General features: G+C 41.1%; 1 protein-coding gene across 1 annotated transcript; it reads left to right on the top strand.

Moving 5' to 3' along the window:
• Window positions 1-367: 367 nt before the first annotated feature.
• Window positions 368-11076, top strand: LOC112420799 (uncharacterized; the record flags this gene model as incomplete). Its single annotated transcript, XM_039832663.1, has 3 exons — window positions 368-3747; window positions 7623-7986; window positions 8056-11076. Coding segments are annotated over exons 1-3 (6765 nt in total), but the record flags the coding sequence as incomplete, so codon positions are not given.
• Between the last annotated feature and the right edge of the window lie 1036 nt (window positions 11077-12112).

The raw sequence follows: 12112 nt of genomic DNA, 5'->3' as shown, positions 1-12112 counted from the left end.
GCTTTGTTGTTAGAAAGGGAATTATCTTGTAATCAACTTTGTTTTTTATGATTTGTTTAGGTTGGTATGTTTACAAAACTGCTTCTATAGGTCCTTCAATAAAAATAAAAACAAATATATATAAAAATTGCATATTTTGGCATATAGCATATCATGCATCATATTGCATTCATAAAAAGTATCAAAATCAAGTCTCATACTCTCCTCATTTCTGCCTCAGAAAAGCAAAGTGGCCCGGCGTATTCAGTACAAACCCACTCGCATTCACAACACTCGAGCTCATATCAAGAAGAGGATGTTAGCGGCGGAACAGGAAAACGCTCAGCTCAGAGAGGAACTGGTTAACCTCAAGGAAGAGATGGAAAGAATGACGCTTATGATGGAAACTATGATGGCTGAGAGAGAGCAAGCAGCAATCTCCAATTCAACTCCTGTTGTGGTCGTCACAGCTGCACCTGAGGGTCCCCCGCAACCATCTCCGACTACTACTACAACTATCGGCCTCACCCAGCCTCTGATGACTGATTTTTCTTCTGGTACTATGGCAACTATGAGTAACTCAGGCTTCCATCCTCTTGGCCCCCAGGGTCCCTTTGCCACTCCTCAGTATTCCATGCCTTCAGGCTACCCTTGGGGCATGCCGATTGCAACTAACGGGGGTTTTGGTCCAGGCGCTACTGAAATGCCATTCACACAGGGTCAACAGACTTCGGCACATTTCCAGATGAGTCAACCGATTCCTCAAGCTACCATGACTCAAGCAGGTCCTACTGTGCATGTTGGGCCACAACATGAAGAGCAGATTTATCACTCCGACAGTATAATGGGGGATGATAAAGCAATCGATTGGGAAGAAAGGTTCGGTGCTCTAGAGAAGAAGCTGAGTAATATGCGGGGGAAGGAAACAGTCGTCCAAAGCATATATGACCTTTGCTTAGTACCAGATGTAAACATACCTCCAAAGTTCAAGATGCCTGTATTTGAGAAGTATCAAGGGGACACGTGTCCACAAAATCATCTAACTATGTATATTAGGAAGATGATAGCTTACAAGAATAATGTTCCCTTACTCATTCACTGCTTCCAGGATAGTTTGACTGGTCCGGCACATACCTGGTTCATGGGGTTGAAAGGAGTCACTACTTTTGAACAATTGACTGATGCCTTCATGCAACAGTACAAATATAATACCTATCTGGCGCCAAGTCGCAAAGAGTTGCAGTCCTTAACCCAGAAAGATAAAGAATCGTTCAAAGAATACGCACAACGCTTCATTCAAAAAGCTGCTCAGATTCGTCCTCCCTTAGATGAGAGGGAACTTTCAGAATTGTTCTATGAAACCCTGAGCCCTTGTTATTCAGAAAAGATGATTGTCTGTGCATCACAGAAGTTCACTGATTTGGTGGAAACAGGAATGCGTATCGAGGAGTGGGCTCGTAAGGGAGCAGCTGTTTCGGGAAGTTCTTCAGGTGGTTCTTCAGGGGTTTCGTCCAATGGTAATAAGAAATTTGGGAATGGTTACCCAAAGAGGAATGCTCAAGAGGTTGGCATGGTGGCTCATGGAGGACCTCAGCCCGTGTACCCTAATCACCCCTTTGTTGCCAACATCACTCCACAAATGACCGCGCCCCAGAACCCAAACTATCAATCACCCAGACCTCAAGGACCTGCACCATACTACTCCCCATTATACCAACCACTATACAACCTACAACAATTCCCTCAACAACCATATTACCCCCAACAACCATACCAACAAAGACCACAGCAACAACCCCGTCCTCAGGCTCCTCACAATCAGCAGAATCAAAGGCAACAATTTGATCCCTTGCCAATGACCTATGGAGCATTGCTCCCTTCTTTACTTGCACAGAATCTAGTCCAAACAATACCACCTCCTCGCATTCCAGACCCTCTCCCACGCTGGTACCGTCCGGACCTTCATTGTATTTACCATCAAGGGGCACCAGGCCACGATGTGGAGCGTTGTTTTGCTCTTAAGAAAGAGGTTCAGAAACTGATAAATAGCAAAGAGTTAACCTTCACCGACCCTGATGCTGTAGCTCAGAACAATCCTCTGCCTACTCATGGGCCTGCTGTTAATATGATTCAAGACGATCAGGAAGAGGCTCGCATTCTCTCTGTAGGTGATATCAAGACTCCTCTGGTACCGATACATGTGAAAATGTGTAAAGCAACTCTCTTCAACCACAATCATGAAGCTTGTGACATATGTTCGATGGATCCTCGTGGATGTATACAAGTCCAGAATGATGTGCAGGGTCTCCTAAATAGAAGGGAACTTGTGGTTACAAGGGAACCCGAGAGCAAAGACGTCTGTGTTGTCACTCCGGTATTCAGAGCCAGGAGGCCGCTGGTGATAAACCCTAACAGTACAAAGCCCGTTGGTACTCCCTTGGTAATCTGTGTGCCTAGGCCCACGCCTACTACTGCTCAGAAAGCCGTACCCTACAAGTATGAAGGCACGATTCTAGAGCCCGGAAGTGAGACAACTTCACCTGTTACTGTGGATAATATCGCAGAGAGTAGCCGGATTTTGAGGAGTGGCCGCATCCTTCCTACGGTGGGTCCGAAGAGTGTTAGTGTTCCGATCGATGAGCCAGTAAAAGAGCGAAACGCCGGTAAAGGTAAAGCTGGGGAGCAGGCCAAAGAGTTTGACTTTGAGGATGCCGATGAAGTCTTGAAGCTGATCAAGAAGAGTGAATACAGGGTGGTGGACCAGTTGTTACAAAATCCTGCGAAGATTTCCATCATGGCCCTGTTGTCAAGTTCTGGTGCTCATCGGGATGCCCTGAGGAAAGTACTAGACCAGGCATTTGTGGATTATGATGTAACTCTGGGTCAATTCGAAAGCATTGTGGGGAATGTGACCGCGTGTAACAGTCTGACTTTCAGTGATGAAGATCTCCCGGCGGAGGGGAATAAGCATAATCAAGCATTACTCATCTCTGTACTTTGCAGAACGGACTCGTTATCCAACGTCCTGATAGATACCGGCTCTGCACTTAATGTGATGCCCAAGTCAACTCTCGACCAATTGGCGTACTCCGAGGCTCCTTTGAGACTTAGCAAGGTGACGGTGAGGGCCTTCGATGGAACTAGGAGATCGGTGTATGGTGAGGTAGATTTGCCAATTTCGATCGGCCCACATGAATTTCAGGTTACTTTCCAAGTCATGGAAATCCAGGCTTCTTTCAGCTGTTTGCTCGGCAGACCATGGATTCATGACGCTGGGGCAGTGACATCTACTCTCCATCAGAAATTGAAGTTTGTAAGTCGTGGAAAGTTGATCACTGTGAGTGGCGAATCGGCCTTTTTAATCAGCAATTTGTCTGCTTTCTCTGTTATCGGTGGTAGTAGTTCAGACGGGCCATCATTCCAAGGGTTCTCTGCCGAAGAAAGTGTCGGTAAGATTGAGACTTGTATGGCTTCGTTGAAGGATGCCCGGAGAGTAATTCAGGAAGGCAAAACCGAAGGCTGGGGTCAGCTAGTGGAGTTGCCAGAAAACAAGCGTAAAGAGGGAATTGGTTTCCTTAACAGTAAGCCTGGGATGTTCGACCCCACCAGAGGTTCTTTCCACAGTGCTGGTTTCATTCATGATTCGCCAGAGACCAATGCAATTTTAGATGATGCACCTGGAGGAGTGACACCGGTCTTTGTGACGCCTGGAGGAGCTTGCTGCAACTGGATTGCTGTTGACATTCCTTCTGTGACACCCCGCTCTAAGTAATGTGTTTGTCTTGTTGTTATCATGGTTTTTGGGTGCCAAGCCATTAATTGGACTTGAACCTTTCGACCGTTGATATCTCTCTTTTTTCTTGGGAAGGGTAAAAGGAGAAAAACCCTTAAAAAGTTCTAGATTCGGGGGTCGTTTTCGCTACGGGAAGGTGTTAGGCACCCGGAGCGATTATGGTATTCCATAAGAACCGCTCTCCTAAGTTTATTTCTACGCTTTAATTTTATTGTTTATTTGTAAAAAAAGGGAGGTGTGATTAGTCAAGAATGGGGGTGAGAAGAAATGGAATTTGATTTTTACTTCGGCTTGGATGAGTTTTGACTCATTGCCTACGTACCCTTTTAAGGGATCAAAACTGTTCGTAGTTCATTCTCAAAAAGGTTTTGTTTTTGTTGGTTGATTTTAAGTTTGAAAAGAGATTTTGAAGAATAGAGATGAGAGGCCTCAAGGGCATAAGGTTTGGAAAGTGTGAGGTGGAATTAGTCATTTTGCTAAATGAAGTCTAAGTATGGTTAAAGTTCATTAAAGGTTTTACTTAAGAAAAATAAAAGGGAAAAGTTATTGGAGTTTTGACTCCATTTTTATGAAAATATTTGAAGTGAATTTATTTGCATATTTTTGGAAAAAATTGGATTTTCTCTAAGTGTTCGAAACTAAGCGTTCATCTAATCATGCAATCCTAGCCATACATCTATGCATACAATCCTAAGCATACATCTAGGGTGAGTGTGTGCGTGTCGGTGCGTCATAGTGTCCGTAGTCCATATTACAAAAATTGCCTAAATACATTCTATGGCCTCTTTGCCAAGCTACAAACCAATGATAACAAATTACATCACCAAATGAACTAAAATTTGCAAAGATAAATGCTAAGCTAAAGAAAGTGGAGGAAGTAGTGGAATGCTATGAAATGTATGACACATGAGATGAAATAGTTAGTAAAATGAAGCATAGAATAGTGGGAAATAATCAAAAGGAAATGCATAAGAATGGCAAAGAAAAAGTAACAAAGTGGTAAAAACCTAAAAAAACATTTGATATGATACCTAAAGATGCTAGTGACCCATAATTATCACATCATGGCAATTTTGAAAGAAATTTTGTTTCAAGCCATGACATGCAATTAATGGAGACATGTGCAAGCAAAATATCACACCAAGTTCATAAAGAAATTTACCACTTTATTCCTAAAAATAAACACTTATTGCTTGTAAAACAAGAAATTCATAAGATCATATCCAAACACAACAAAAAAAAATAAGCACATTTCCAGAGGCATATTCATCACCATATTAGGCATCATTCATTCATATCATACTGTCAAAATGTCAAGAACAAAACATAGCAAAATGCATACCAAAAGTGTAAAAACACATGGAATTAGTTCATACCATTTTAACACATTTTTTTTATGCAAGAAACACCATAGCAATGCCAAAAATATACCAAGAAACAACCAGGATTTTTTTTAGGATTTTTATAAAAAAGGTGAGCAAGCAACAGGTGCAAGTAGCAAAAAAAGCAGTGTGAATAGCACAAAAAAAAGCAAAAAACGTAAAAGCAATGGATAAAGCCCAAGCCCAATAACCACAAGATCCGGATGCACAGGGGACGTACGATTGATCCAGGATTCTGAAACCCTAGATCAAACGGCCAGGAACAAAAGGGACTGGACCGGTCTTGGACCGGTCCGGTTCACTGGCTTATAAAAGTGAAGGAACACCGGTTTTCTTCATTTTTCACTCCCCTTTCTCTCTCTAGCTCTTCTCTCTTCTCTCACCTCTCACCTCTCTCTAACCTCGCCGCCGGCGAGGATGAAGCTACGACGGAGACCTTGAAGGTCCGCCGGAAACTTCATCTTCTCCGGCGAGTTCATGCAGTTTCCGGTGACCTAAAATTCCAGATTTCAAAGATTCTTGCATATTTTGATTCGTCCTTTAACCCTAAACACGAATCCAGCATTTGTTTTTTCAAATACGGCTTGAAACGACGTAGATCTTGGAAAAAACTTTTACGGTTTTGAAATGATTTTTGATTTTTGAACGAGATCGTTTAGATCTTTAAAGATCTACATCGTTTCGTCGTTTGATTACTTTTTTGACGCTTGTTCTCGCTTTCAAAACGTTGATCCTTACGGATCTAGATTTTGATGTTTACGGTTATAGTTTTCTTTGAATTCTGGAACCTTTGGATCTGTTTTGCTTGCGTGATTTTTAGGTTTAACAGTGATATTACTTTTGAAAAAGAGGAAATGAGTTTTACCTGAAGTTTTGGTTGAAACTTTAATGGAGGAAAATCTTTGGAAAGAAGTTTGAATGTTCTTGATGATTTTGATTCTTCTGCTTGCTTTTTGGACCGAAAATAAATCGGTTTACCGGTTCCTCTTCTTCATCTTCTCTGATTCTTTCTCTGCTTCTCTGTGATTACGTGCTTGAGCTTGCTTCAATGTTTCTTAGATTTACGTGAGGAAACCCTGTGATCAGTGCTTAAGCTTGCTTCAATGTGAGCTCGCACTTGGAATTGCAGGAAAATCTTCAATCCGGTGATGAAGATTCACACGAATCTCTGAGGATTGATGCAAAAATGTTGATTCTGATGAAAATTAGGGTTTCTGGAAAACGGTTAGGGTTTTTGTTCTTGGTGTTCTTGAGAAATTCTGAGAAATTTTCTGTTTTTGATCTAACTGCTGAGAAAGAGAAAGTTGGATTTGTGTTTGTGAGTTGGCGTGTGATTATTGCTTCTCCTCTGACTTGTACAGTAAATGCGCCTTTTATAGGCTGCCATGTGTGCATTGGGACCAATAGGAAATTGACACCTGGACCTGTATGAAAAGAAATGGCACGGCTTTGGACAAAAACATGAAATTTGGACCTTTCTGCAAAAATAAGAACTTGAGGACTAAACTGCAATTAACAAAAAAAAGGACTGAAATGTAAATTGGAAAGAAAAAAGGACTGGAATGCAATTTTGGACCTCTTTGGGGACCAGAATGTAAAATAAAAAATAAAACTGGAATAAAATTGGTAACCTGACAAAACGTAAAGCGAAACAAAAATAAAATTGACAAAACGGACTAAAACGAACCAATGACCTAAATGAGGTACTTCAAAGTAACCTCTCTATGCCAAAATTTTGTGTGAAATGACCAAAATGCCCCTAGGGCTAAAATTGACCTAAACAGACTCAAATTGACTTGACGCTGACTCAGATGCAAGTTTGAAATGAATTTGATAAGGCTTACTGATGAAACGTTAAAAAAAACAATCTGAAAAGACTCAGAGACAGTCACAAGGATGAAAATGGGTCCCACTGCAGGAAATGACCAAAATACCCTTCTGTATGACTTTTTGCAAATTTTGAAATAAACTGTAGAAAAAGCAATGTAATGATCCAGAGACACTTTTGAATGACTTACAGGACAAGTAAAGACATTTCAAAAGGTTTTATGCAAGAAAAACATAAGTGAAATTGTGATTGAAAATACTGCGAGGCAGAGACAATTTGAACTGTGCAGTTGAAATTTGATAATTGACAAAGTTTGAAATGAAATTGGGCCCAGAATTTTTAGGTCCAAAAACAGGGTATAACACTTGTCTTTTGTTGTTTTTTTTGTTTTTAAGAAAACTCCTTTCGTTCTGCCCAAGGCGAAAGTGAAATCATGTAGGGCTTTGTTTTGCTTCTAGTACTTTTATTACAAATAAAAATCGTCGTTTCTATCACGGCTTTTATTACTTTTTATTTTTTGTTGCTTTTTCTGGAAAAAATGGTAATACAAAAATCCAAAAAAATCATTCTCTTTTTCTTTTAAAATTCAAAACCAAAGGTCTGCATTTACTCATTAAAATCAATCATGAATCATGTGCAGACTGAACATAAGTGAATCCGTTGAACACAGTGACCCCATGCTTTCTCCCAACTTTGAGGTCCCGGTTTACGAGGCTGTGGTAGAGGAGGATGAAGAGATCCCGAATGAGATCAAATGGATGTTGGAACAAGAAAGGAAGACAATTCAACCTCATCAGGAAGAGATAGAAATCATCAATCTGGGTACTAAGGAAGACAAGAAAGAAATCAAGATTGGGGCATCGTTGGATGTATCTGTCAAGAAAAGAGTAATTGAGCTTATCAGAGAATATGTTGATATATTCGCATGGTCATACAAAGACATGCCGGGTCTAGACCCTGATGTCGTTGAACACAGACTGCCTTTGAAGCCTGAGTGTTCTCCGGTAAAGCAGAAATTGAGAAGATCTCATCCTGATATGGCCCTCAAGATCAAAGAGGAAGTGCGAAAGCAGATTGATGCAGGTTTCCTGGTCACGTCAGAGTATCCTCAATGGTTGGCCAACATAGTGCCTGTTCCAAAGAAAGATGGCAAAGTCAGAATGTGTGTTGATTATCGGGACTTGAACAAGGCTAGTCCGAAGGATAATTTTCCTTTACCTCACATTGATGTATTAGTTGATAACACTGCTAAGTGCAAGGTTTTCTCCTTCATGGACGGTTTCTCCGGCTACAATCAGATCAGGATGGCTCCTGAGGATAGAGAAAAGACGTCTTTCATCACGCCCTGGGGTGCTTTCTGCTATGTGGTGATGCCATTTGGTTTGATAAATGCTGGTGCCACTTACCAAAGGGGTATGACCAAAATCTTTCATGATATGATTCACAAAGAAATTGAGGTCTACGTAGATGATTTGATTGTTAAGTCTGGCACAGAAGAAGAACATGTTGAGTATTTGTTGAAGATGTTCCAGCGGTTGAGAAAGTACAAGCTCCGGTTGAATCCTAACAAATGTACTTTCGGTGTTAGATCTGGTAAACTCCTAGGCTTTATCGTCAGTCAAAAGGGTATTGAAGTTGATCCCAACAAGGTCAGAGCCATCAGAGAAATGCCTGTTCCAAAGACAGAGAAGCAAGTCAGAGGTTTTCTTGGTAGACTCAATTATATCTCCAGATTTATCTCTCACATGACCGCCACATGTGGACCAATTTTCAAGTTACTCCGCAAGGATCAAGGGGTGAAGTGGAATGATGATTGTCAGAAGGCTTTTGATCAAATCAAAGAATATCTGTTAGAACCTCCAATTCTTGTTCCTCCAGTTGACGGAAGACCTTTGATCATGTATTTAACAGTACTGGAAGATTCCATGGGCTGTGTTTTGGGTCAACAAGATGAAACCGGAAAGAAAGAGCACGCTATCTACTATTTGAGTAAGAAGTTCACTGATTGTGAGTCCCGATATTCTGTACTTGAGAAAACTTGTTGTGCTTTAGCTTGGGCTGCCAAGCGTCTCCGTCATTATATGATTAATCATACAACTTGGTTGATATCCAAGATGGATCCTATCAAGTACATATTTGAGAAGCCAGCTTTAACTGGAAGGATTGCTCGCTGGCAGATGTTATTGTCCGAATATGATATCGAGTATCGCACTCAGAAAGCAATCAAAGGTAGCATCTTGGCAGAACATTTAGCTCATCAACCAATCGAAGACTATCAACCAATCAAATTCGACTTCCCAGATGAAGAGGTTATGTATCTAAAAGCAAAAGATTGTGACGAACCGGTGTTCGGTGAAGGTCCTGATCCTGAATCCGAATGGGGTTTGATATTTGATGGAGCTGTTAATGTCTATGGAAGTGGAATTGGTGTGGTACTCATTACCCCTAAGGGTACTCACATCCCTTTTACTGCGAGGTTACGTTTTGATTGCACAAACAACATTGCAGAGTACGAAGCTTGCATCATGGGTATCGAGGAAGCCATCGATTTGAGGATCAAGAAAATTGTCATTTATGGAGATTCCGCTCTTGTGATTAACCAGATCAAAGGAGAATGGGAAACTCGTCATCCTGGATTGATTCCCTACAGAGATTATGCAAGGCGTTTGCTGACTTTCTTCAACAAAGTAGAGTTACATCATGTGCCCCGCGATGAGAATCAAATGGCAGATGCTTTAGCTACTCTATCCTCAATGATCAAGGTGAATGGTCACAATACTGTGCCAGTAATCAATGTTCAATTTCTCGACCGACCTGCTTATGTGTTTGTAGCCGAAGCAATTGATGACGACAAGCCATGGTATCATGATATCCAAGTTTTCCTTCAAACTCAAAAATACCCGCCTGGGGCATCCAACAAGGACAAGAAAACATTGAGAAAATTGTCAAGCCGTTTCTTCCTTAACGAAGACGTTTTGTATAAAAGGAACTTTGATGGGGTCCTACTTAGATGTGTGGATAAGCATGAAGCAGAAAAATTGATGCGCGAGATTCATGAAGGCTCTTTTGGAACTCACTCATGCGGTCACGCCATGTCGAAGAAGATATTGAGGGCTGGGTACTACTGGATAACAATGCACGGCGATTGCTACAATCACGCCAAGAGATGCCATAAGTGTCAAATATATGCTGACAAGATTCATATACCACCATCTATGCTCAATGTTATCTCTTCCCCGTGGCCTTTCTCCATGTGGGGCATCGACATGATTGGTCGGATTGAGCCAAAAGCTTCCAATGGACATCGTTTCATATTAGTGGCTATCGATTATTTCACCAAGTGGGTTGAAGCAGCATCTTACGCCAATGTGACCAAGCAGGTAGTGGTCAGATTTATCAAGAACAACATCATCAGCCGCTACGGTGTTCCCAACAGAATCATCACAGACAATGGCACAAATCTGAATAACAACATGATGAAAGAGTTGTGTGATGACTTCAAGATTCAACATCACAATTCTTCTCCTTACAGACCACAGATGAATGGGGTAGTTGAAGCTGCAAACAAGAACATCAAGAAGATCATACAGAAGATGGTAGTTACTTACAAGGACTGGCATGAAATGTTACCCTACGCTTTGTATGGATACCGTACCTCAGTGCGAACCTCGACAGGGGCAACCCCTTTCTCTTTGGTATATGGTATGGAGGCTGTACTACCTGTAGAGGTTGAGATTCCTTCTTTAAGAGTCTTGATGGAAGCTGAATTGTCTGAAGCTGAATGGTGCCAGAGCAGGTACGACCAGTTGAATTTGATTGAGGAAAAACGTATGGCTGCTTTGTGTCATGGACAGTTATATCAGTCAAGGATGAAACAAGCATTCGATAAAGGAGTCCATCCCCGTGAATTCAAGGAAGGAGATCTTGTGCTCAAATGTATCAAATCCTTTCAACCAAATCCTAGGGGCAAATGGACGCCAAACTATGAAGGTCCCTACGTGGTGAAGAGAGCTTTCTCTGGTGGTGCTTTAATTCTTACAAATATGGATGGAGAGGAGTTACCTCGTCCTGTGAATTCTGATGCAGTCAAGAAATACTTTGTCTAAATATATAAAAGAACAGCTCGGTAGGTCGAAAACCTGAAAGGGCGGCTTAAACCAAGAATGAGCGTCTCGGTGGATCGAAAACCCGAAAGGGCGGTCCAGGCAAAAATTAGAGAAAAAAAAAAAGAAATTATCCTGATAGATCGAAAACCCGCAAGGGCGATCTATGCAAAAATTAAGGATCGAGACAAGTAACTGCATCAGATGAAACATCACTCGCCCGAGACACCTTGACTATCAGAAGTTCTCTAATATTGAAGCATCCAAACTGTGGAATTCAAAGTGGTTAGGAAGTATAGCGGTTATTGTGTTCAATGTACCTATCCCATATAATTACCATATTCCAACTCTTTGTAATCTGTGGTGCCATGCCTTTGGCCGGTTACCATTTCTATTAAATCAATTTGAGCCTGTGCCCCTTTGTTGGAATTCTTGTTTATTCTATGTGCAAAAAAAAATCTTTCTTTCGTTTTTAGTATTAGTATTTGAAGCAAAAATTTTGAAAACCTTTCTAAGGATTTTATGTTTTCTTTCAAAAAAAAAAAAAAAAAAAAAAAACAAAAATGACAAACATATTATCTTTAAAAACATGTATCACATAAGTATGTGTCAACAGTTGGTCCGAAACAAGCAGGTTCAACAAAGAAGAAATAGTCATCGCCAAAAAAAAAAAAGAAAAAAGAAAGAAAGAAAAAAAGCGCCCTAGTGGATCGAAAACCCGAAAGGGTGATCCAGGTAAAAATTAGGGGCATACAAAAAGAGAAAAAGAATACCTCCCGGTGGATCGAAAATCCGAAAGGACGATCCAGGCAAAAGTTAGGGATTTAAAAAAAAAATAAATACAAAAGGCAATGACTATTCAAGCTTGGAAGTTTGGTATTGCATTGGGAAATGGCGACTTCTACCCAGCTTGGTCGTTGGGACTCACCCCAGTAGCATGTTCGAAGGCTGTATCCCAGCAGTGGTTGGTTCATCTACCGTGACTTTATTCCCGTTAAAGATTTCGAGTGGTCGTGTAGTGACGCCG

This window comes from Medicago truncatula, chromosome 4 (genome assembly GCF_003473485.1).
Source record: "Medicago truncatula cultivar Jemalong A17 chromosome 4, MtrunA17r5.0-ANR, whole genome shotgun sequence".
In the NCBI taxonomy this organism is placed as follows: domain Eukaryota; kingdom Viridiplantae; phylum Streptophyta; class Magnoliopsida; order Fabales; family Fabaceae; genus Medicago; species Medicago truncatula.
This window is presented reverse-complemented; position numbering and strand designations above follow the sequence as displayed.